The 25988-nt window shown below is 56.5% G+C and overlaps 1 protein-coding gene across 3 annotated transcripts in view; it reads right to left on the bottom strand.

Annotated features, from left to right (window-relative positions):
- Positions 1-345: 345 nt before the first annotated feature.
- Positions 346-25988, bottom strand: part of PRX (periaxin) — a 30493-nt gene continuing 4850 nt past the window's right edge. For 2 of the 3 annotated variants that reach the window (XM_028741798.2, XM_028741800.2), the window contains exons 2-6: positions 11779-11834; positions 10591-10683; positions 9317-9614; positions 8191-8384; positions 346-7358 (exon numbers count right to left, since the gene is read on the bottom strand). In XM_028741798.2, the coding sequence (XP_028597631.2) occupies positions 2349-7358; positions 8191-8384; positions 9317-9614; positions 10591-10683; positions 11779-11834 (5651 nt within the window). In that variant the 3' untranslated portion in view covers positions 346-2348. The remainder of the gene's footprint in view (positions 7359-8190; positions 8385-9316; positions 9615-10590; positions 10684-11778; positions 11835-25988) is intronic. The other variant, XM_028741801.2, reaches the window with a different exon arrangement.

The following is a 25988-nucleotide window of genomic DNA, read 5'->3' as shown; positions in this document are numbered from 1 at the left end:
GGTGAGCTCCCGTTGCTCGGTCCCAGCTCCTGCCAACCTAGCAGTGTTCGAAAGCACGTCAAAGTGCAAGTAGATGAATAGGTACCGCTCCGGCGGGAAGGTAAACGGCGTTTCCGTGTGCTGCTCTGGTTCGCCAGAAGCGGCTTAGTCCTGCTGGCCACATGACCCGGAAGCTGTATGCCGGCTCCCTCGGCCAGTAAAGCGAGATGAGCGCCACAACCCCAGAGTCGGTAACGACTGGACCTAATGGTCAGGGGTCCCTTTACCTTTACTAAATGCCATGGACAAACTAAGCGTCCGTTGTATATCAAGCAACAGGAAAAGACCACACAAAAAGCAATAACGTTAGTCCACAGATTAATTTTTATTCAAACCCAGAATAGAAAAAAGCAGCAGTAAGTACAGTGTCTCAAAGATACAGCGTAACATCTTTACCTTAAAAAAAGTAATTAAACATAACAATCAGCAAAGAGGCAGTTAAATGGAATTTTTTAGTGGCAAGGAAAAAAAGGAAGCCCATCACAGCAGGCCTGTGGTGTTAAAAGTTAGGACAACAGATTTTTGTACATCTCAAGAGCAATAAGAAAGTATTCCTTCCCACCCTTTGCTTGAGAAGCTAAGACACCCCCCCCCCCACTGCCACCCTGCCCCTTCCTGGCATGTAAACACCTGAACGAGGTCCCTGCAGCCCCCACCCCCTCCCTCACTGACACACCTGAAAGTGCCCCCCCTTGGGTGGAACTCAGGAGATACTTTACATTTGTGGGCCTGGGACGAATTCATGGCTGTTTAAAATAAGGCAGTGGGTGGGTGGGTATAAGTCACAATTTAGCCCTTGTTCCTATCTCAGACCCCTTCCAAATTCAAGTAAAGTTGGGGATTGCTGGCAAAACACCCCCCCCCCCCATGAAGGAAATGCTGAGGAGTGGGAGAAGAAAGAGAAAACTCTGGAAGAGTTTGGCTCCAGGGTCCCTTGAGAGAGAGTGGGTTCTGACTCTGAGCAAAGAGGAAGGAAAAGGGGGTCCTGCAAGAAGAAGAAGAAGAGGGGAAGACTCCATTTTACAGGGGTGAAGAAGAGGGATTGGGCTCCAGGTCAAGAGAGCACCCTGGATCCTGGCACTGAAAAGAGCCCCCCCCCCCACTTTGTGCCAAAAGTTAGTTCCAACTTGAAAACCACCTGAAACGCCCCCTAGTCCAGACCTCACAAGGGAACATTTTAGCTGCACTTCCTGCATTGCAGGGGGCGGGCCTAGATGACCCTTGGGGTCCCTTCAACTCGAGGATCTCAGAAGAGCCACAGAAACACACAGGCCCGATATCCGGGGTGGGGGGCTGGCCCAGGAGGCCTTGCCAGGCCGGGGGGGGGGGGCACAGCACAATGGCTTCAGCTGGCCCTCCAGAACCAGCCCCCCTCAATGGGCTTTGGACTACAACTCCCAACCGGGCCTGCCAGCAGAAGGCAGGGGGATGGAAACAGCCGTCCAAAAGGTCCGGCCAGCTCCAGAGGCGACCCAAGGCTGCTCTCCAACGGGGCGCTGCTCCAGGCATCTGAGTTGCCCAGTTCAAGGGAGCTGGCGGGACTAAGAACCGGGGTTCCTGAATTGCAGGGGTTGGACTAGATGAGCCTGGAGTGTCCTCTTCCAGGATTCCTCTTCTGGCTGCCAATGCCACGGCTGGAATGTCTCCCAAAACTGCCCCCCCCCCCCTTTCACAAGGAGCTCTTTCCCCGCCTGCGTCTTAAACTACCCTTTGACTGGCAACCATCTCCAATCTCCTTGCTGGACACTCCCAACCAAAGATGCATTAGATTCTCCTTCCACCTTGTCCCCAATTCTTAAATTGGCTTTATTTCAAAACAGGGTGGGGGGTTGAGAGGGCTTAGTCTTCCAAACAACCCTTTATCCATTAGTTAGTAGACAAGCTTCCCAGTGCAAGGAGAGGAAAGCAGACCTCTGAGCCCAGCCTGGCCCCCCACCAAATTCTGCCCGCATGCCTTGAGGCCCCAAGATGGGCGGAGGAAGGCCTGGAGGGCAGCTGCTGGCTGGGACTTTGATTGGGGCAGGGTGGGGGCACAGGGAGAGGGAGACAGGAAGACCAGCTAGGGGGTGGCACTGGGGGGATTTATTCACATTGTTTTTTTTACAAAAAGAAACCACCACCCCCAGCTGTGAGGAGGGTGGCGCCTTCATGGTAGGCTTGCAAAAGCAGGTGGGAAGCCTCCAGTGACTGGGGGGCCTCTGATTGCTTCCCCCACTCCTTTGCCAAGGCCGGCGCCCCCTTGTGGTTAGTGCTAAGCATTACACAGGAAGTGGGGCGGGGTGCAGGAGGGCCCTAGGCAGCTGCCCCACTCACACAGTTGCCTCCCCTGCCTCTCCTCTGGCCCCCGCCACTCTGCCCTCCAAGACTTGCCCCTCATGCTCCCCAGAGAAGCCCACTGAGGGCAGCTTGATCCTCAAACTCCCCTCGCCCTGCTCGGAGCCCCCCTCCAGGCCCCCTTGAGCTTTGGGGCTCAGGGCCACCTTGGGAAACCGGGACTTTGGGGACCTCTCCCCCTTGACGCCCATCTCAGCCGCTTCCAGAGAAGACATCTCCAGCCGGGCAGCCGAGGAGACCACGGCCCCAGCAGCCCCCTCCCCAGTGCGCTTCCTGAAGCCCGAGAAGGAGATCTTGGGCGACTTGAACTTGGCCGCCTTGAGGGCCGCCAAGGCTCCCCTGCCGGCCCCCAGGGCTTCGTCCTTGGCCTCCTCTGCCCGAACCAGCTCCAGGTTCAGCTCCAAGTCTGCTCCTGCCATCTTGGGCGGGGAGGAGAGCTCCACCTGCGGCAGGCGGATCTTGCCCAGCTTGGCCCCATTGTGCAGAGAGGCCCCCGCCTGCTCCCCATTGACTTGGGCACCCCCCTCGCCCTTGGAGAAGCCCAGCTTGGGCACCTTCATCTTCAGGGGAGAGCCGTCCTCCAGCTCCCCGTTGACTTGGGCACCGCCTCCCTTGGCCTTGGGTGAGAGGGAGAGCCCAAAGGTGGGGGGCTTCAGCTTCAGCTTGGCCATCACCCCCTTGCTGCCCTCTGCCTCCTCCCCCTCCCCCTCCAGGAGCCCCTCCGCCCCTCTGCCCTTGGCCCTCCCCAGCCCAAACGTGGGCATCTTGACCTTGGCCTCCCCCTCGTGCCCAGGGGGTCCTCCTTCCCCGCCCTCTGCTCCCCCTTTGGGCAGAGACAGCCCAAACTTGGGGATCTTCACCTTGTACCTCTTCCCTGCCTCCGCCTCAGGGGCCTCCCCGCTTCGGCCCCCCCTCAGCTCTTGGGAGCTGCCGTGGCGGAGCTGGGCCCCCTCCACCTGGTACTCTGCATGCGCCTTGAGGCTGGGGGCTGAGAGCTCCACGCCCGGCACGTGGAAGGCCGCTCTCTTCCCCTCCAACTCGCCTGGAGAGGGAGCGCCATCCCCCTGGGGGCCCAGCAGCTCCACAGCTGGCACCTTGATCTGGGGCGCCTTCAGCCTGGCCTCGAACCCTCCCACTTCCACATCCAGATCTGGCAGCTTCCCTGCTTCCCACCGGGCAGCCTCACTCTTCCCCTCCTGCTCCACCGAGAAGCCCACGTCTGGCAGGGCAATCTGGGGCATCTTGAAGGAGAAGTCCGCCCCTTCAGGTGGGGGGCAGAGGGGCTGGGTGTCTGCGCCCGCTTTGGAGAGGCCCAGGGACGGGAGCTTGATCTTGAACTTGCCCTCCTCGGGGGACCCCCGGGCCTCTGCTTCCCCCTTGGCAAGGCCAAAGCCAATGGGCACAGAGGGCATCTTGATCTGGGCGGCTTCCTTGGCCTCAGGGCTCAGCGCCTCTGTGCTGCCTCTCAGTTTGGGGGCCTTCAGCTCCAGCTGTGGGACTCGGGGCAAATCCGCCTCAGCTTCCGCTTCCCTGTCCGAGCTGGAGCCCCCAAATTTGGCCAGCCTGATGACCGGGCCCCCAGCTTTGGCGCGAGTCCCCTTCCCTGCTTCCGGGCCCACATCCAGCTCCACCTCAGGGGCCTTCACTCGGGGGGCAGAGAACTTGGGCAGCCCCACTGAAGGCATCCGGAACTTGGCTTCTGACCCTTCAGGGACCACCTCTCCCCCCTCTGCCGTCAGGGGCAGCTCCGTGTCCGACAGGCGCCCCTTGGGCAAGGAGAGGTCCACTCTGGGCAAGCGGATCTTGGTGCCCAGGAGGGAGGTGTCCACCGCCCCTTCCCCACCTTCCTCCCCAAAGCTGAGCCTGCGCCCCCCAAGCAGCTGCACCTCTGCCCCACCCTCCTCCGCTCTCCCAAACCTTGGCAGCTCCACCTGCGGCAGTTTGATCTTGGCCTCTGCTGGCAGCATGGGCTCTTCCACCCCGGCGGTGGGCAAACTCACTTCCAGCTCTAGTTTGGGGGTGGAAATGCCCACCCTGGGGGTCTTGAGCTCCCCCTCGTATCCGCGGAGGTCAGCCTCCGAGACGTCCACCACCGGCTTCTCCCCTTCACCTCTGCTGCTGGGCATGGAGATCTCCAGAGAGGGCACCTTCACCTTGAGGGTAGGGCTCTCTGCACCCACGGCCAGCCCCACCTCATCCCTGGCCCCGATCCTGGGCAGCTCCACCTGGGGAACCTTCACTTCCAGCTCGGGCGGGGCCTGGAGATGTGCCAGCTTCCCTGGGTCTGCTTCCACCTTGGGGGAGGAGAGCTTCAGCTTGGGCATCTTGGCGAAGGGGCCCCCCTTGGGCTTCTCCCTGGGGCTGCCAGGGGCTTTCTTGGCTTCTGCTTCCATGCCCGCTGTGTCCCTGCGCATGAGGCCGAACGAGGGCATCTTGAACTTGGAGCCTTTGGCCTCCTTTTCGGGCACCTTTGTGCCCAGGTCTCCTGCCAGGGCCTCCCTGCTCCCTCTCAACTTGCCCTCCTGGCTCTCAAATGCCAGGTCCCCTTCCTTGCCTTTGCCCCGGAATTTGGGCAGCGAAAACTTGGGTACTTTCAGCTTGATGTCGGGCACCTCAGTGCCAACCTCGGGCAACGGGGTGCCGGAAGGCTCTTCACCGGGCCATGCGGGGAGGCCAAGGTCCACGTCCACCGCCGGCACTGTGACATCCACCGCTGGCAGCTCCACCCCCCCGTGAGCCTCAAGGGCTGCCGTTGCCCTTGCCTTGGGTGCCCTCCCTTCCACATCCACTTTCGATTTGGGAAAGGAAATCCCAAACTTTGGCACTTTCAGCTTGGCTTCCATGCCACCCTCCGCCTCAGGGGCTGAGGCCTCTGGGCTGGCCTTCCAGGCTTTGGGGCCAGGGATGCTGAACTTGGGGAGCGTAAATCTGGGCGCCTTGATGCTGGCCTGAGCCTCCAGGGCTTTGCCGCCCTCCAGGGTCACATCTGGGATCTTGACGGACGGGATTTCGACAGAGGGCAGCTTCACTTTGGCCCCCTCCACTTCCAGCAAAGGCTGGCCCTTCACAGCCAGGCTGCTCTCTGCTGCTCCTTCCTCTCCCGGCAGGGCCTTCCCCAGAGAAAGGTCCACTTTGGGGATCTTGGCCACCAACCCGCTGACATCAGGCCCCCCCAAGACCCTCTCCCTTGGCTCTGCCTCTGGCAGGCCCCCCTGGCACGTGGGGACACTGATCTCCACCTCCAAGTCTCTGGTCACGGCCTTGGGCGAGGGCACCCGGAGCTTGACCTCGTGGCCCCGGGGCAGCTGCTCGGAGGCCGCCAGCTCTCTCTCCACCTTTGGCAGATCCAGTTCAAGCCCAACTTTGGGCAAGTCAATGTCCAGTGCAGGCACGGCCGCCGACGGACAGCTCAGGCGAGCGGCAGGGACAGCCACCTCCACCCGCGGCTTCTCCACGGAGATATCCAACTCTGGCCTGGGCACGGGGGCCTTGGGCAGCTGCATGTCCGGCAGCCGCATTGCCGGCAAGGAGAGATCCACCTTGGGAACGCTGACCTTCATGCCGGCCTCACCTTCCAGCCTGGGCAGCTGGGCATGCATCTGGGGCAGGGAGTCTGCCTTGGCAGAGAGGTCAAACTTTGGGAGAGACACCTGGGGCACCTGGAACTTGAACCCGGGCCCTTCAGCAACCTCTCCTGACTCCGGCCTCCCGGCGGGGGCTGCCACCTCCACCATGGGCCTGGGAAGCTGCACCTCCCCCACTTTGGGGAGAGCAATGTCCAGAGAGGGAACCTTCACCTCGGGGAACGCGGCCCCCTCTTTGCTTTCTAGCTTGCGCTCCGTCAAGGAAATCCCAAACCCTGGGAGCTGGATCTTGGGGCCTTTGGCTTTGGCCTTGGGGCTTTCGTGCCTCCCCATGCTGAGCTCCACCTGGGGCAGCCTGCCTTCTTCTTCCCCTTTCTCCAGGGGGGCTCTGGAGCCCAGCTTGGGCAGGCTGAGCAAAGGCACCTTGACGGAGACGTCTGGGACCTCTGCTCTGGCCTTCGAAAGCTCCACTTCAGCCTTCCCCTTGGGCAGGGGGATCCCCAGCTCCACCGAGGGGATCCCCACCTCCAGGGAGGACAGGGCCACCCCCGCCTTCAGCTTCTCCTCCCGCTCTTCCATTTTGCCCAGGGCCACTTCGACAGCCGGGACCTTGACGCTGGGTGCTTTCAGCTCCACCTCCTCAGCAGAGACCCCAAACTTGGGGGCCCTGATCTTGAAGCCTTCCCCTTTAGGGGTCATCTCTGGGGCGGCTCTCTCCAGCCCAGGGAAGGACAGGTCAACGTCCACCTTGGGGGCTGCCACTTCGGCCACAGGCAGCTTCAGCCCGCCCTGGAGACCCCCTTCTGGGAGCTCCACCCCGCTGACTTTGGGCAGGGCGGCCTCCACCTTGGGCAGTCCAAACTGGGGGGCCTGGACTCTGCTTTTGGGGGACTCTCTGCCGGGCCCAGCTTTGGGCAGTGGCAGGTCGAGCTCCACCTGCGGGGCCTGGAACTCGCCTTCTGCCTTGGGCCCCGCCCTCTTGGCCTTGCCGAAGGGCGCGCTGAAGCGGGAGAGGCCGCCTGCTGCTTTCGCCTCCACCGCAGCCTTGGGCAGGCCCACCTCCAGCCAGCCCCCGGCTCCCTTGGCTCTCGCTGCCGCAGCCTCCTTAACCTTCAGCCTGGGGAACTTCAGCCTGCGCCGCTTGGTCTCCAGGGAGGACAGGCGAGGAGAGATGTCTGGGCTGGGCTCCGAAACGGCCACTTCTCCTGCGCTCTTGGCCTTGCGCAGCTTGGAGAACTTGGGCAGAGAGAACTCCACGTCGACGGGAGCCACGTCCAGCTTGCCACCAGCCAAGTCCCCGCTCCAGGACGCCCCTGACGCCGCCTGCAGGTCCTTGGCCTTTGCAGCCACCACCTTCTTCTTCTTCTTCTTTTTCTTCAGCGATGTCAGGCTCTGGATGTTCTGGGGAAAGAAGTGCAAGGGCTGCGTGAGTCTTAGCAAGAGGCGCCCAGAGAGAAGTGAGGGAAAGGAGCCACGTACATAAAGTGGTGCGTGGAATGGAGAAAGGAGAAAGAGGGGCGTTTCCCTCCCTCTCTCGTGGACATCCAGGGGTGATTCAGGACAGGGGAAAGAGGTTCCTTCTCCCTGCAGCATAAACTGTGGAACAGGATTATGAACTACAAACCCCCAAATTTTGGATCTCCTCCAAACCTGTGCCAAAGTTCTGCAGTGAAAACCCTGCACCCCCAAACTGGATCCCATCCCACATTTTGGGGTTCGTAGTTAATGAAGCCCTGTGGAACTCACTCCCAATTGGGATGGCTTTAACAGAGAATATAAGAGGAGATCTAGTCCAGTATCCTGTTCACACAGTGGCCAACCAGAGGCCCACTGTTGTAAACTAGCAGGCAGGATCTGACCACAAGAGCAACTCCTGTAGTTTTCAGCAACTGGGATTCAAAAACAGGGCAGAGCCATTGTAGCTGTGAGCCACGGACAGCCCTCTCCTCCTCCTCCATGAATTGGCCCATTTCTCTTTTAAAGTAATTTTTTAAATTTGCCTCCTATGGATTAGACAAAGTCACGGAGGAGGAGAGGACTAGCAATGGCTACTAGCCAGGATGGCCAAGTTCAGATTCCCCGTTTGGAGGCAGTGCTGCCTCTCAGTACCAGTTCATAGAATATCTATGTCAACCTCTGGGTGCCACCCCAGGCACCCTCTCACCCCTGGAGACAGAGCGGGGTGCACCCTGTCACTGGGCCAGCGCCCCAGAGCAATACTAGGACCACCTACCAGTTTGGCCATCTTGGCTTTGGGGCCCCTCACTTCAAAGGTGGTGGCTCCAGGCTTGCGGGAGACATCAGTGCTGGGTACGGTCCGTTTCAGGCAAAAGGAGATCTTGTACGGCTCAGCACACTTGAGGATCTGCAAGGCGTCTTCGTACTTGATGTTGTCAAAATAGACTCTGGCACTCAGGAGCTGGTCGCCTGCAAGGCGGGTGGACAGGGGAAGATGTCGAAGCTGAGCCACAGCCCTGCAGTGTTATCCCTTCCGCTGCCCTTAGCTCATTCTGCAGGCCAGAAAACAGGGCCAAGGCCTGAAACTCCAGAGACGCTGTCCGGGGCAACTTTACAGGAACACAAACTTTGGCTCTGGAATTATTGACACAACTGGCAAGAGTGCCCCTGCTCACATGCAGAGACCATTCCCATCCCTGTTCAGCAGCTGCACCCGTCCAGGGCTGCCAAGGTCCTGAAGGGGTAGTCCACCAGCAGGGCACAGAGGCACCAGCTGCCTCCCTGGCCTCTCCCTCCGTCAGGTCTCCTAGCAGCTGTGCGCAAGGAGAGGAACCCTCTGTAGAAGCTGCCCCCATCTCATAGAGGGCAAGGGAGGGGCTGTGGCAACCCAGTCAGATGGAAGGGGTATAAATGATAAAATTATGATTATGTTGCTTAAGGTGGTCAAGGCGCCCTCGCCAGAGCAGAGAATCATCCCTGTTCTTTAGTCCTCCCTCCCTTCACTGGCAGTGTGGTGCAGTGGTTAGAGCATTGGACTGGGACCTAGGAATGACCAGTGTTGAAACTCCCTCACAGACAGAGTTGCTGTTGTGGGCATTAGATGAGGACCAGGATTCAGGAGAGACCAGGGTTCCAATCATGATGTTTGCTGGCTGAGACCTGGAGGGCCTAACCAACATTGCAGGGCTGTTGTGAGCATTAAGTGAAGAGGGAAGAACCATGCAGGCCACCCTGAGCTCCTTGGAGGAAAAAGGTGGGACATCAATGCAATAGAGACTCAATCCAGAGACCCAAACGGCCACTGCTTCCAGCCTGTGCAGGCAACAGTGAGCTAGGAGGGAGCCAGACTCTGGCTTTGCGCCAGGCGGCTGCTCTTTCCCTCCACCAACAGGGAGGCTCACCTTCGCGGAGGCTCAGCGCCCGAGCAGCAGGCGAGTCCTTCAGGACGTCCTTGACGAAGAGGCCGCTCTTTCCCCCTCCGGCCACGCTCATCCCGCTGACCCCGGCTTCTGCCTCCGTCTCCACGATGATCTCCAGCAGCTCGGAGGTCTCAATGGTCTTCTCCATGGAGCTCAGCTGCGCCTCCATCTTGGCTGGGGCCAGGGACTCCCCCCTTTCGGCCTCTTCGGAGCTGCGCTGGCTCTCGCCTTTCCTCTGCAGGACTCTCTTCAGCTCCGCATGCAGCTTCTCCTTCTGGGCCTGGGGGGGGACCGAGAGGGTGTCCACACAGCACACCAGACCGGGGGGGGGGGGACCAGTTTGCTGAACCCCCACAGCTTCCTCCCAGGGGCTCCTGCTTCTTTTGGGAAGACAATGGAGCTATTTCGCTAGTGGGAGTTTCTTCCTCCCAGCCTCCTTGGAAGAACCATCCACACACACCCCAACACCACCCAGCAATTCTCCTTTCGCTATCCGGCTTAAACGTTGGCGGAGGCTTTCTTGGGAGCCAGGGAGCCAAGGCTCCTAAACTCCCCTCCCCTGCTGGCCAGTCCAGAGCCAGCTTCCTCCTCTCTGCCCCGCCTAGTGGTGATCTCAGATAGCCTAAGAGCATAAGACGAGCTACTGGATCAGGCCAAGAACCCATCCAGTCCAGCCTGCTCTTTTCACCTAAGAATCCAGATAGACTGCCACTGGACCGGGAGGTTCCCGAAGAACATACAAAGAGCCTGGCTGCTGGATCAGGCCAACTGGGGCCCATCTAGACCAGCATCCTGTTCTCACAGCGGGCAACCAGATGCCCCAGTGGGAAGATCACAAGCAGGATCCGAGCTCCTGCAGGTTCGAGAAATGGGCATTCAGAAGCATTGCTGCCTCCCACTGTGGAGGGCATGGCATAGTCCTCGTGACTAGGGGGCCTCCATAGCCCTCTCCTCCAGGAACAGGCACAGTCTGCCATCCAAGTTGGTGGCCACCACTGCCTCCACCTGTGGAAGGGAGTTCCATAGTTTAACTAGGCACTGCATGGAGATGTAAGAGGCGGCAGAGGCCACACCTTGGAGGGGCAACAGGCTCAGGGACCCGGCGTCACCCAAACTGCCTTCCACCCCACATCTTCAGATGTGTGACCTGTCCCCTCCTCCTTGGGGGGGGGGGGGCACAGCCCTACCTGCCTCCTCCACCCTCAGAACGTGTCTTCTTTCTGCCCCCCCCCCGCCCCACCCTCTTCCCGACTTACTGCTCGGTCTGCGTCACCAGCTTCCTCGGGGGGCAGGTGCGGGGGGCTGCCTGGGGGGGCCTGCAGCTGCTCATTCCCTTTGGAGCCGGCTGTCTGGAAGGCAGGAGAGAAGCAGGAGGTGGGGGAGGTGGCTCTTCCAGCTCTCAGGGACCCCAAGAGCCCAGCTGGGAATGGGGTGCAGCCGGGGGGGGGCTGGCCTCTGTAGTGGACAACGCCAGTGGTAACAGGGGCACAATCGGTCTGGGCTGGGGAGGTGCTGAAGGGACACAGGCGCAACTAGGGAACAGGCTCCCTTGGAAGGTAGTGGACTCTTCTTCGTTGGGTTTTTAAGCAGAGGTCTGGTGGGATTCTGCATTGCAGGGGTTGGGCTGGATGACCCTTGGGGTGCCCTGCAAACTGCAGTTCTATGATTATAAGCGACAGAGCAACACAGCCTCTTCTCGAAATAAACCTGAGTTACACTTAGAACCACAGAACTGTTGAGTTGGAAGGGACCCCCAAGAGTCATCTAGTCCAGCCCCCTGCAATGCAGGAATCACAACGTAAACACACACAAACGGCTTTGTAAGACACCCACTCCCACCTATAGATCTGCCGGCAGGAGTCATGGAGGAGTGGGGAAACAGCAAGAGCCCACCAGGGAGGGTGCTGACCTGCAAAACGTCCAGAGAGATGATTGCCAGGCCCAGAGGAGCAGTGGGAGAACCCTGGGCCTGGGAGGACCGAGTTCAAGTGATGGAGCAGTGGCTGGCGTGTCGGACTGGGACCTGGGGGACCAGGGTTCAAATCCCCATTGGCCATGCAGCTCACTGGGTGGCCTTGGGCCGGCCATTGCCTCTTAGCCTATCCTACCTCACAGGGTTGTTGTGAGGATTAAATGAGGGTGAGAACCACGTCTGTTGCCTTGAGCTCCTTGGAGAACCAAGTGGGATATAAATGCAGCAGACAGGCAGCCAGGCAGGTGGATAGACTTGGGGGCAGGGCCATCGATTCACCTGCCACCTATCTGGAAAATGGGCACAGGGTTGTGTCTGCACTGGAAGCGTCATTTGAGAGAGGTCCACCTGCAGGAGTGCAATTCCCAGGCTTCCTTGAAGAGGGTTTCTGGTGGGGCTGACCCAGAATTCAGACAGGGGGGCACAGCTTGAGGGTGGGGGCTGGAGGAGGAGCAGGTGCCCAGGTACTTACAGCTGCTTGCTGCCTTGTCCTGAACACGTGGCTCTCTGGAACCTGGCCCTGTGCAGCTGTGGAGGGGGAAATGTTGTTATTTTATTTGTTATTATTTATTATATTTGTATACTGAAGATCACAGGATATTCACAACATAAAAATACAAAATGATAACACAAAATACATAATAAAACAAACACAAACCAATAACCCCATTCCCACAACACGTTTAAAAGGGTATTGGATAATCAGCCAAAGGCCGGGGAGAAGAGGAATGTTTTTGCTTGGTGCCTAAAGGTGTATAATGAAGGCGCCAGGAGAACCTCCCTGGGGAGAGCATTCCACAGATGGGGAGCCACTGCAGAGAAGGCCCCGTTCTAAGTGTTGCCACCCTCCAGACCTCTCGAGGAGGAGGCACACGAAGGAGAGCCTCAGGAAATGATCTCAGGGTAGGTTCATATGGAAAGGCATTCCTTGAGGTATTGCGGTTCTGAGCCATTTAAGGCTTCATAGGTCAAAACCAGCACTCTGAATTGGGCCGGGAAATTAATCAGTAGCCAGAGCAGTTGGACCAAGATCTGTGTCATATGCTCAAGCCGTCTTGTCCCAGTGAGCAGCCTAGCTGTCAAGTGCCAGCTGAAGTTCAGAAACCGCTCTACGTAGAAGGCATTGCAGTAATCCAACCTGGAGGTTACCAAAGCATAGACAGCAGTAGCTGGGCTCTCCCTGTCCAGATGGGGGCACAGCTGGGCCACCAGCCAAAGCCAATGGAAGGCACTCCAGGCCACTGAGGCCACCTGAGCCTCAAGCAACAGCAGAGGATCCAGAACCACCAAGCAGTAGCCTGGCTCTTTTTAAGTTTTAATGGAACCTCCAGGTCCAGAGGCAGTCTATCTAGAGCCCTGGGTCCCTAGGGGTATTTGACCACAGTGAGAACAGGATGCTGACCCAGCAGCCAGTCTCTTCTGAGGTTCTTCTGCCCACTATCCCCACAGGCGTCAGCCTCTGGGATGGAGAGGAAAAAGCCGCCTCTGGAGAGGGAGGCATGGCCCCCTAAGCTTCCACAGACGGCCCCCTCCTCCTCTCCCACTGTTCCTTCCTGCTGCCCTCCTTTCCCTGCCCAAGAAGACTCCAGCCGGCACTTGCTCCCTCCCTTGGTGAAATCCCAGGCTGCCATGGAAGGGTGGCATTTCATTCCCACGCCCGGACTCCGAGGACCCACGCCACACCGTTCCCCAAAAGGTCAGGACGCGATGCCGCACATTCCCAGGCCAGAGGACAAAGGGACGCAGCGTCTTGGCCAACCCCTCACGGGCATCGCTAGCATTCCTGGAGCCGTTCCCAAACACCTCCCCCTCCTTGGCGACTGCCCCCTGGAGCTCTGGCTGGCATCTCCGTGGAGAAACCCCAGGGCCGAAAGCAGACTCTGAGCTTCTCCACACTGGCCTTTTGCCCTGTGCTGTCCAGACACAGGTTGCCACTTCAAATCTCTGTCTCTGAATGCTCTTTAAAGCTGAAGTGCAACCAACGGCAATTTGGGTTTCCCACAGACTGACGTTTGCTCCGATTCAGCAGTAAAGAGTGGATTTCCGCAGGGGAAACTCCAGAGCACGAACAAGAACATTCAAATATGGAGATTTAAAGGGCAGACCTAGGCCTGGAAAGTTCAAAGGATTGTTAGTGTGAGTAAGTCCCCAGGCAGGTCCTCACACTCACAGCCAGCGTATTAAACGGGGGGGGGGGGGTTGAGGGTGTGCTCTGGATTCACACCCCACAATGTGTGCTTCTGGCTGAAGAAGTGGGACTCGTAAGCATAAGATAAGAATTTGGGTGGCTTTCAAAGAGAATTAGACAAATTCATGGAGGAAAAGTCTATGGAGGTAAAGGTAAAAAGGTAAAGGACCCCTGGAGGGTTAAGTCCAGACAAAGGCAACTATGGGGTTGCAGCGCTCATCTCGCTTTCAGGCCAAGGGAGCCGGCGTTTGTCCACAGACAGCTTTCCGAGTCATGTAGCCAACATGACTAAACCACTTCTGGCACAACGGGACACCGTGACGGAAACCAGAGTGCACGGAAACGACGTTTACCTTCCCACTGCAGCGGTACCTATTGATCTACTTGCACTGGTGTGCTTTCGAACTGCTAGGTTGACAGGAGCAGGGACTGAGCAATGGGAGCTCACCCCATCGTGGGGATTCAAACCACTGACCTTCCGATCAGCAAGCCCAAGAGGCTCAGTGGATGAGACCACAGCGCCACCCAGGATGGAAATTTCCGAAGGGGAGAGGGCTGCTCTGGGGCTCAGATTCCGCTTGCTGGTTTCCACACAAACCTAGTTGGCCACTGTGAGAAGAGGCTGCTGGACTAGATGGGCCACTGGCCTGATCCAGCAGGCTCTTCTTCTGTTCTGATGCTTCTTTCACTTCTTCCCACTTCCTTGATTGCTTTGGTGGCCCTTTTCTAAACCTCTTCCAACTCCACAATATCCCCTTTGAGGTGAGCTGACCAGAACTGTTCAGGTGCAAGCAGCAGATGTTCTGCCTGGGGCCCCCTGGGGCCCCCTCCTTTCCTGCTCTGCTCCCTCCAACCTCTGAATGCAAAATTCAGTGGAGAGAGATCTGCTCCCACTCTGAGCCCAAGACAAAGAGGGGCCTGTTCAGGTCTCTCTCTCTCCCACCTCCCTCGCTGCAGCGTCACCAGTCGTGCATCGTGGCAGAGCGTGGGAGAATGCCAGGCATTCTGTAGGCTCAGCAAAGCCAGAGTTGCGACCAGCGAGGGGCAGTGGGGAGAGAGAGGCAGGCCAGGCCTGGGCCAGGAATGCTGCAAAGCAGCCAGGAGACAGGGCCCAGTGTCCCAGGGAGCTCTCCTCCTTGCTCTGGAGCCTGAGCCAGCCTGCGGGGTCAGACTAGATGACTCTGAAGGTCCCCTGTAGGAATGCAGAAAAGGTTTCCTGCAAATGACAGGCATTCCAGAAGGCCCACCTCAAAGCCAAAGTGAGGGAAGCCCATTCACACACCTCTTTCAAACCCCACTTGAGGCTACTTCTCAATGGCACTGCACTCCTTCCTTCCTTCCTTCCTTCCTTCCTTCCTTCCTTCCTTCCTTATGTGCATAGCTTGAGTCAACCTCTCTGCCATTCCTTCTGTCTCTTCCCCCCACCTCCTTGAGCCCCCTTCCCTGGCCAGCTTCACACATGCAAGCACATCACTTAACTCCCCAATGGAGCCTAGGAACCAGCAACTAGAGCCAAGCTGTTTCTGTGAACATGAAAGCAGAGCAAAGTTTCTCACACTCTGGCCCTTTACCCTTTGCCCCAACGCCACCTCCAAAAACACCTGAGCGGGCTGGCTTGTACTTTGGGCCCAAGGTGTGGGACAGAGGGACATAAGAACGTTATTATATTTATTCCATTTAAATGCCGCCCTTCGTCCACATAAGCAGAGCCTGCTGGATCAGGTCAATGGCCCGTCCAGTTGAGCATCCTATTCTAACAGTGGCTGAGCAGTTGCCTGTGGGAAATCTCCAAGCAGGATCTGAGTGCGAGAACCACTCTCCCCTCTTGCGGTTTGCAGCAAATGGAATTCAGGAGCATTGCTGCCTCTGGCTGTGGAGGTCAGAGCAGAGCCATTGTGTCTGGCAGCCAGTGATAGTCCTCTCCTGACAACCTTGGAGGTTTCTTAGCAGAGGTTGGATGGCCATCTCTCAGGGGTGCTTGAGTTGAGATTCCTGCATTGCAAGAGGCAGTTGGACTAGAGGATCTTTGGGGCCCCTTCCAATTCTACAATTCTATTCCTCAAGGAATTTGTCCAGTCCTCTTTTAAGGCCTTCCAGGTTGGAGGCAATCACTGCCTTCTGGGGGAGAGTTTGACAGAGGGAGAAAATTTCACCGTCTCCACTTTCTCCATGCCAGGCATAATTTTGTAAACTGCTATCATGCCACCTCTGACTTGACTTTTCTCTAAATTAAAAAGGCCCAAATGCTGCCTCCTTTTCTCATAGGGGAGACACTCCACCCCCTGGAATAGCTGTGCTAATTTATTACCCCCCCCCCATTCACCATAAGGTCCCAGAGGTGTCAGCGAAGGCTCAAAGAGATAGCAGGAGGCCAAGCAGAGCCAAGAGCCAGCCCCTCCCAAGCACCCCCTCCTCCTGAGGAGGGGGTGCTTCTGCCATCCACACAGGGAAGGAAACCCCCCTGCCTCTGCCCCCCCCCCCCGATGGAGGGAAGCTCCTTCTTGGAATGCAGTTCCTCACTGTTATTCAGCCCATTTCAGAAACAGAAGGAAGAATATGGGGGCAAGCGGGGGGGGGGGGAGAACGCAAAAGGCAAAACCAGCAAGATCCACTTGACAACTGAATGGACTGTTGGCAGGTGGCGGACTCTCCTTCCCTGGAGGTTGGGTGGCCATCGGTCAGAGTTTTTTTAGCCATGGCTCCTACATTGCAGGCCCCCTGGGGGTCCCTTCCGGCAGTTCTATGGCAGTAAGCAGAGTTGCAGAGAGAATGGGGGGTGGAGAGGGTGGAGGAAGGAAGATATAGAGGGGGGAGACCTTGGGGGGGCTGGGACCCTAGGTCAGGGAACAGCGCAGCCCTCACTGCAGGGAGGAGGGAATCATCCAGAAGGGGCAAATGGGGCAGGACCACCCTCAGCACAGGCACCACTTTGCCCCTCCATCACAAGTGTGGTGTAGTGGTTAGAGCATTGGAGTAGGACCTGGAAGAGAGCAGGGCTCAAATCCCAGCCCCCGTGGCCATGAAGTTCCCTGTGTGTGTCCTTGGGGCTAATCACTGTCCCCCTCAGCATAGCCTACACTGCAGGGTTGCAGCGGGGATACAGTGAGAAGGGGAGGAACTCTGTCCAGGCCACTTGGAGCTCCGTGGAGGAAAAGGTGGGATCTAAGGGCAACAAAGAAACAATCAAGGCCAAAGGGCCGTCTGCCCCTACGCTGGCTCACAGGCACCCCATGTGACTCTTCTCCCCCATTCGTCATCCCTGTCTAAACTGAGCACATGCCCTGAAAGTGCCTGGCTTAAGTTTTAAACAATGGGCAGCCACAGGTTGAAGAATGTCTGCCCTTTCCTTCTCCGGACCAAGGGGCAGGCCAGGAGAAGGACTCTGATTCTGGACCCAGGTGGAAGGAAGAGCCTCGGTCAGGAGGAGGAGCCACAGCCAAAGCATGGTGAAGTGGGGGAGCAGAGGCCCCTTCACCTTGGGAACCAGCAATGCCCAATTTCCTAATCTAGCAGCAGAAAAACTGCTGGAGCAAGAGGTAAACCAGAGGCGTCCCCTGGCCCCAACCTCAGCTGTCACGAGAACCAAAGTAGAGCCTGCCGGATCAGGCCAGTGGCCCACCAGCATCCTGTTCTCGGGGGGGGGGGCAGTCAGATGCCTCTTGGAAATGCACAAGCAGGATCCGAGCAACTCTCCCCTCCTGCAGTTCCCAGAGAATGTCAGAAACTCAGATATATGAGCTGGGTGCCCAGTGGCTTCATGGACCAAGGCTGCAGTCGCCAAAATCGAATGTCTAGTTGCCATTTGGGGACAAGTCAGCTCTAAAGTCTTTGTTTTCAAATGATGGAGTGATTGATTCTCAGTTAAACATCCGGCTAGTTCAAATGGCAACCTTGAGCTGAGAACTTCAAAGAAGAAAAGTCCCTTGATCCAGGGGTAGTCTGCATATATATTGGCTGATTCCTTTTTCTTAATGGGGACACAGACCATTCACAGAATATTCTTCCCAACTGTGAGCAGGGCAGGGGGAGAAGACAAGCAACAACAATTCACTATAACATTGCACAGAAAAAGCATTTTGGTGCCTAAAATTCATTCTGATTCTGCAGATAAAATATAACGGATAGCATTCTGCAGGAGGGGGTATTAGTGTGTGAAAACAGTCCAGATCCAATGATCCCCAGATGGTGATGATGTCAGGTGCCATCCTGACAGCGCCCAGGCATCTTCACTTGGTCACAAGTGGCCAATAGCCGGGTGAAAATTGCACCTGGCCTCTGGCTAATTTCAAACACAGTTCCCAGCAAGTGAAATTCAGCAGCATTGCCTCCTCCAACTGTGGAGGGCAGAGCAGAGCCTTGTGTCTAGCAGCCCTTGAGAGCTCCATCCTCTTTAAAGCCATCCAAGTTGGGGGCCACCACTGTCTCCACTAGGCACTGTGTGAAGAAGGACTTTCTCTTCTCTCTCCTGAAACTGTCCAGCATCCGGCTTCCAATTCTGGGCCTGGATGAGAATTTGGGGCCCTGGTCTGGATGCCCCATTCTCACCAGCTCCAGGCAAAGCCCTCCTTCCTGGGGGAGAGCAGGTGCCCCTCTATTTTGCAAGGTAAGTGCGTCACTCTGGTCGCCCTGACTTTGGGGCAGGGAAACACAGATCCCGCCTGAAACCTGAGGCTGTCAGTAATCCCTGAGACAAGGGTCTGATAGGAGGAGGCAAAACGTAGTTTTGCTCCTTGGCTGCAAGTGACGCACTTTCAGGCACCATTCCAAGGCTGTATTCCTGGAAAGCCCCTCTGAAGCCCCTCCCGTGGGTCAGGCAGATAACATCTCCACCAAAGGATTTCCTGCAGCAAATCCTGCTTCAGCAGCCGGACCTCAACCAGGCACCCTGCAAACGCCACAAAGGGGGGTGGGGGGCTGAACTACTCAGCAGCCCCACCCTCACGGAAACTACAATTCCCAGGACTCTGCAGGCCAAGCCATGAAAGTTCAAGGCCGCTTCCAAGGCCAAAGCAAGAGAGCGTTTCTGCCTAGGAGTTATTCGTGCCTGAAAAGTATGATCTAAAGAGTTCAGGAACATAAGGAAATAAGAACAGCCTCCTGGATCAGGCCTAGGGCCAAGAAGGCGGGCTCGAAGGGTGTGTGTGTGTGTGTGTGTGAGAGAGAGAGAGAGAGAGAGAGAGAGAGAGAGAGAGAGAGAGAGAGAATACCCCTTTCTAAATTGCACAGTTTTTCTTTCAGGTTTCCCAGTCAAGCCAGTAACAGCAGTGCTACTGCAACATGCACATTGCCAAAGAAGATGGCAAGTGAAAAAATCAGCAGAAGCTCCCTTGAACCTCCCACCCAGCCCTCAGACCCTTGCTAAGGAGAAGGGGCCACTTACACTCCCCGTTAGCCCCTTCTTGTCTCAGCACCCCTTTTCTCAAGCCCTTCCCTCGTCTCCTCCACCTGCCCTGCTGGTGATCCCCATTTCTGCTGCTGCTGCTGCTGCTCCTTCAGCTGCCTCTGGGCTCCCCGATCCTTTGGGATCTCTTCCAAGGTTACAAAAGAACATCAGAAGAACCTGCTGGATCAGGCCAAGCATCCTCTTCTCACAGGGGCCAACCAGATGCCTCAAAGGGTTTCAAACAACAGAGGTTTCCAGCAGGTGAGATTCAGAAGCATTGCTGCCTCTGACCATCCTGGCTAGGAGTCATCAATGGCCCTCTTCTCTTAATCCTGCAGCCCAGGATGCGGCTCTCATGAGAAGGACAGCTTGCTGGATCTGCCCCCCCCCCCAATAATAAGATCAGAAGAGCAGGCTTAGAAGCTGCCTGCACTTGGATCCTGGTTGCAGGCTCCCCACAGGGCCTGATCCAGCAGCCAGGCTTTTCTTATATAGGCGGACTTAGGGGGCACAGAGTCATGGGGGTACTGCAACTATTATTTAGGATGGAGACCAAAAGGTGGGCAGGGAGACCAAATTTTGTTGCTGCACAGGACGCTGCTGAAATTTGAGACTCCAAGGTCCACTGTGACTTATTCTGTTCTTATGGACCTCGGGGTGCTTGGGGGTCCGTGTGGACCTCCCAGAGGAAGCAACGCCTCTCTGCAGCTCCCGTCCAGAGCTCAGCGGTTGCCCAAACAGCAAACGAGGCCAGGAGAGTCAGCAAGGGGGGAAACAAGGCCGCCACAGTCGCTGTCCCTTTGGCTCCAGAGCTCCTGATCCAATTAAGGCAGGAAAGAGCGGCTTGCTCTTCTGGTAGCAGCCTTTAATTGGGAGCAGCTCTGCTTGGAACGAGGCCGGCCCCTGGCCCACGTGGGCCGCATCCTGCTGAGTTCAGGGGCAGGAAGGAGCGCTGTGAGAGAAAGCTATCATCATCATCACCATGGCTGCTAGACAGACAGACGGCCTGTCCCAGCCCGCAATGGTCTCTGGCCAACAACGCAGGGAAGGAAAAGGATGGCCAGCGCTCTTGCTCTCTCCTCCGCCCCCAGATTGCGGGGGGGGGGGGCTGAAACAGCCAAGACCTGAGACTGTCCCTCCTCTGCCTCTAGCAGCTCTCCCTCTCAGGGGGCCGGGTAGTCTCCTTTGGGGCCACCCTCCCCTCACGGCTGTGACACAGATACCCCAGAGCTGCTTGTTATGGTTTGGGGCCTGGCAAATGCAATGTCAAGTGTGCCTCTGAGCATGTGCACAGAGCGCCTTCCCCCCAGTCCCACTGCCAGCCAAAAGGACACCCACATCCCAGGTCGGCCATGGTTTTCAGGAAGGGTGGAGCCCCCAAACCTCTCTTTTTAGCAGATGTGATGCAGCTGTTTGACGCCACGCCCCAGAAAGGAGATCTGGAGTCACAGGCAATGTGCCCTAAGCATAAAATCAGACGTCTCCCTGCCAGGGGGAGTTTTCTGCTGCTGCAGCAGCAAGACGGGCAGCCTCTGAGCCAGAGCTCTTGGCTGAAGGGCAGTCGGAGGAACGGCTGGCTTTTCATCTGCCCTGCAGCCTCACCCGTTGCTGGACCACCATGGTAGAGGGAGAAGGCTGAATGTGGGCTTCCCCTTGGGGAATCTGGTGAGCCACTGGGAGAACAGTGCTGGGCTAATTTTGCCCTCCTTGCGCCTGATCCAGCCGCCGGGCTCTTCTTGTGCTCTTATGGAACCTCCAGCTCCAGAGACAGTCTATTTAGATTCCCCGGTTCTTAGTGTTTGGCCGCTGTGACTGGATGAACCACTGGCCTCGTCCAGGTGTTCCTCATGAGCTCAGGGCAGCTGACCTGGATGCCAATTACCCCCACTTTATCCTCACAACCCCCCAATGAGGTAGGCTAAGGAGAAAGGGAGAGAAATGGGCCAGAAGGGTGAGGTGAATGGCTGAGGAAAGATTTGAACTCTGATCTTGCCAGCCAGAGCCCACCACTCTAACCATTAGGGCCAAAGTCCTCAATTCCCCTCCCCCTGGGCACAGCCAGGGGCCCCCCAAGGCACACAGGGGCACTGAGAAGGTCTGACAGCCGGGGGGGGGGGGTTGCTCCAGGCTTCCTGTCCTGCTAGCTGAGGAAATGAACTGGGTTTCCTTTGAGTCAGGGCTCTGCTGAGGTCTTGCCAGGAACGCAGGAAGTCAGAAACAAAAAGAAGGCAGCACTTGGGCAGGCAGCATCCCACCTTGGCCCGCCTGACCCCAGCCAGAAGCCTCTTCTTCTTTGGCGATCCCTTGTAGTCGAGTAAGATTGTCTTCCATGAACACGGCCTTAACAGTGAGTCCGTGACTGTGGAGGCCAATTCTGCATCCCCACGTCCTTCCATGGTGGGACACTGGTTTCCAGGCAGGAGTTGATCATGGTGTGATTTGCCAAGCATGCCTTCCTCTTAGCACATTTCTCCCTTGCGTCCTGAGTTCAAGTGTCTTCAAAACCCATGACACCTTTGGTCAAGCCTGTTCTCGAACTGGAGCGCTTGCAGGCACCAGTGTTTCTCAGTTGTTGGTGTTTATACTTATTTTTTTTAGATTTGCCTTGAGAGAGTCTTTAAACCTCTTTTGTTGACCACCAGCATTACGCTTTCCATTTTAAAGTTTGGAATAGAGTAGTTGCTTTGGAATACGATAATCAGGCATCTGAACCATATGACCAGTCCAACAAATGTTGGACTCTGCTGCTCCAGAGAAGCGGACACGGAGCAATGGATCCAAACTACAAGAAAGAAGATTCCACCTAAACATTAGGAAGAACTTCCTGACAGTAAGAGCTGTTCGACAGTGGAATCTGCTGCCAAGGAGTGTGGTGGAGTCTCCTTCTTTGGAGGTCTTTAAGCAGAGGCTTGACAACCATATGTCAGGAGTGCTCTGATGGTGTTTCCTGCTTGGCAGGGGGTTGGACTCGATGGCCCTTGGGGTCTATTCCAACTCTATGATTCTAGGATTCTAGGATTCTAAATGTTGAAGAATCATTGCTTTACCACTGGTGATCTTTGCTTCTTCCAATATACTGGTATTAGTTCACCTGTCTTCCCAAGTGATGTGTAGAATTTTTTGGAGACCCTGTTGATGGAATCTTTTGAGGAGTTGGGGATGGCGTTTATAAGTGGTCCGTGTTTCACAAGCGTATAGTAAGGTTGGTAGTACAATAGCTTTGTAAACAAGCATTTTTGTTTCCCTGTGAATGTCCCGGTCCTCAAACACTCTGCACTTCAATTGGGAGAAAGCCAAACTCACAGAGCTCAGGCGATGCTGGATTTGGGCATCAGTGTTGGCCCATGTGGAAAGATAATTGCCCAGGTAGGAGAAGTGATCAACACTTTCCAGCGTTACAGAACTGAGTTAGTTTTGTGGCACTGCAGAGGGGTTATTTTGTACTTGTTGGTGCAGCACTTTGGTTTTGGGGGTGTTGAGCAATAGACCTAAGCTTTTCATAAGCTTCTGGGAAGATATTCAGGATGGTTTGGAGGTCATCCTCTGAGCGTGTGCGCACTATGTTGTCACCAGCATACTGAAGCTCTGTGATGGAAGTTATGGTAACCTTCCTCTTTGCTTTCCGCCTGCTCAGATTGAAGAGCTTTCCATCTGTTCAATGTACGATTTCTACCCCGGTGGGGAGTTTCCCTTCAACAATGTGTAGGATCAAGGCAATGAAAATAATAAATAGGCTTGGGCCAATAATACATCCCTGTTTCACACCTGATCCCACAGTGAATGGTTCACTTTGAGAGCCATTGTTATCGGCAATTTTTGCTGTCATATTATCACGGAGGAGCTGAAGGATGTTCACAAATTTATCTGGGCCACCAGTTTTCAGAAGGACAGTCCACAGGGCATTACGATTTGCAGTGTCAAATGCCTTAGCGCACCCACACAGCCGCCCTGGGGGCCAGGCTCCAGGGTGGTCCATCTTCAGGCTCTGCAGACTGGGCAGCGGGCACAATTTGGGCTTTGGGGATCCACTAACCTGGCACAAAAGGTGCACCTTTAGAATTCTGAGTCCGGGACAGTCCTGGCACGCAAAAATCCCAGCTGACCCAAAAACCTTCATCTCAGCCGTATAATCTCTCTCTCTCTCTGTGTCTCATTTTGTTGCTGCTGCTGTTCCACAGTGAAGAGACAGAGCTCCTTCTGCAAGCCACCCAGAGATCTATCAGATCCACCTTCTAACCCTCCTGCTGCTTTGGGCTACAAATGGAACCTCACAGGGCTGTTGTGAGGATCGGAATGGGGTTGGCTGGGAGGACCCCATAGGCTCCCTTGAGCGCACTGGAGGAATGTGGGGTTTAAAAGGAGAAAAGTAGCTTAATAAAGCAGTAGCAGGGGTGACCCCAAAATTCACATTACTTTGGGCAGCCTGGCTCACCAGGTGGAGCGGAGGAGAGGGCCTGGGGTGGCAATGAGCCAGTCAGGAGCAGCAAGGCTTCCGCATAGCAGCTGCTGGAAACCACAGGAAGGGAGAATTGCTCTTGGGCTCCGATCCTGCTTGGGATCTCCTCATAACAGGCCTCTCATGAGCCACTGTGAGAACAGGATGCTGGACTAATGCGCCCCCCCCCCCGGCCTGATCCAGGAGGAACTTCTTGTGCTCTTGTGGAGCCTCCAGGCCCAAAGGGAGTCTAGCAAAGGCCTCCCCACCGTGGCGGCAGCAGCAGACTTGACTTGGAGGAGAAGCTGTGCTCCGCTGTTCCAGTGTGGAGGAGAGAGAACTGTGCAGGTCAGCGAGGCTGAACCCAGGTCTGGACAGAGGGCAGGAAGAGGAGGACACTCCCCGTCCTCTGCCCCCCTCCAAGGCAATTTGGGGAGAGGGGGAAACAGCAGCTCACACCCCAGGAAATCCTGCTCAGACCCAAACGTCCCGTTGGCAGGGAGAGTTCGCTTCCATCAGAAACAGGAAGCTGGCTTAGGAGGAATTGTGCCTCAGAAAGACCTCAGAAAATGGAAACCTACTGGCCAGGTGGATCCACCCAGGCCAGACATGCTTTCAGAAAAGCTGGCCAGCTAGGAGTGCCAAAGCCCCATCCATTCACTGCAGCTGGCATTCGAGGGTCATCATGACCACAAGCCACTGATGAACCTCTCCTCCTATGTGGCTTTGTCTAACACCTTTTTTAAAAAAAATCCTCCTGTGGCTCTTGCTGCAGGCAGTTCCGCAGGTCAGCCAAGCATTATGTGAAGAAGTTTGGTTGGCATCTGTCTGTCTCGGGAGATAATGGAGTGCACCTTTGTGGGTGAGGTCAAACTTTCCTGTCCCGTCCATTGCCTTCCGGGTGTCAGAGCTCCGTAGGGCCCTTGTCTTCCCACCCCCTCACACACTGCCCCAACCACACACAGGGAGCAGGTGGGGGACTGTGATGCCCTGGGATGTGTGTGGAAAGCAGACTTTACTGGCAAGAAGAGCTAAAAGACTAAAAGAGAAGCCTCCCTCACCTTGGCCACAACGCACAGACACAACACACAAGAAGCAAAGGCCTCTCAAGGATGCTTGAGCTGAGATTCCTGCATTGCAAGGGGCTGGACTAGATGACCCTTGGGGTCCCTTCCAACTCTGCACTTCCATGATTCTATGAATTGCCGCATCTTAGGAGAGGCCTTGGTCACCTGAAGGCCTTAGTCGTCTCTCTCTCATGTGGCTCCCTTGCTGGCTCCCTTGACTGGTCTGGCCCAGGGACAAGGAGAAGAGGAAGGGGGGGGGTCCCGCCTGCCAGCCTTTCCTTAGGCTTTTCTGCCATTTTCCTCTCTGCTTTGCATACAAGGAACATAAGAAAGATCAGGCCCAAGGGGGCTCATCTAGCCCAGCATCTTGTTCACACAACAGCCAAATACCCCCAAGAACCCAGGAATCTAGCTAGGCTGCTTCTGGAGCTGCAGGCTCCCTAAGTGCAGAGGAAAAGCCTGGCTGCTGGATCAGGCCCAAGGGAGCCCATCTAGCCCAGCATCTTCTTCTCACAGAGCCTGACCGTCTGCCCATCATGGGAAATCAGCAGGCAGGACCTGAGCCCAAAAGCAACTCTCCCCTCTGTGGTTTCCAGCGCATGGTCTTCAGAAGCATTGCTGTCTCCCACTGCGGAGGGGCAGCATGGCCTTCCTGGCTAGGCAATAGCCCTCTCCTGCTCCTGCTCCTCCTCCTCCTCCATGAATTTGTCCCATCCTCTTTTAAAGCCATCCAGGTTGGTGGCCACCCAGCCTCCTGCAGGAGGGAGTTCCACAGTTAACTCTGCGCTGAGGTCAGACAAGGGCACAGACACGGAGCTCCTTCTCCTTTGCTGTCCCATCAACTCACTGCCAGGATGCTAAATTTAATGCTGGGGGGGCCGGGGAAGGAGGAGACCGGGGCTGGGAGGGGAGCTCTCCTTCCGTGCTGTATGCAGGGGGAAAGCTCTGCAGCTCCTGGTTTCCAAGAAAACCCCAAAGCACAGACTTAGAAAGACAGAGAGGAACTCTCCTCTCCCACAGAACTCCAGATGAAGCAAAGCAGAGCAGAAAACAGCAGTGATTTGGGGAAGGGTCACAGAGCTGGGGGGGGGCTGCTTTCCACGCAGAAGGTGCTCCACCCCCCACCCCCAGGGTGGACCTGAGTTTGAAACCCTGGCACGTTGCTGCCAGCCAGTGTAGATAACAGTGGGCTAAATGGACCAAGGCTCTTTCTAATGATGCTGTGGAAAAGAGCTTCACTTTCCATCTTTTAATTTTCATCTGCTCTCTCTGTTTTTATCCACATCATAAAATGATTTTTTAAAAAGTTTATCAAAAAAGAAAAGGTGAGCCAAGCCAGACTCCGCCAGGGAAGTCCCCACTCCTGTGACCCCCAAGGAGGCTGCGCTCCCTGCTCCACATGCAACCCCACCCCCCAAGATAGGCCTCTTCTGCAAGGCCTCCATATGGGGACATGGGCCTGGCCTGCCTGAGACCATCCTGGCATTTCCCAACCCCTTTATTTGTGGGTTGGCACAGGCACTGCAACGTGCAGGAGGAGAGATCTCTGGGCAGCCAGTCCCACTCTCTGCCCCCCCCCCCCCTGGCCCAGGAGGCCTGCCAAGCCAGA

The sequence above is a fragment of the Podarcis muralis genome, chromosome 7 (genome assembly GCF_964188315.1).
Source record: "Podarcis muralis chromosome 7, rPodMur119.hap1.1, whole genome shotgun sequence".
Classification (NCBI taxonomy): Eukaryota; Metazoa; Chordata; class Lepidosauria; order Squamata; family Lacertidae; genus Podarcis; species Podarcis muralis.
The sequence above is the reverse complement of the archived record's forward strand: the minus strand, read 5'-3'. Positions and strand labels throughout refer to the sequence as shown.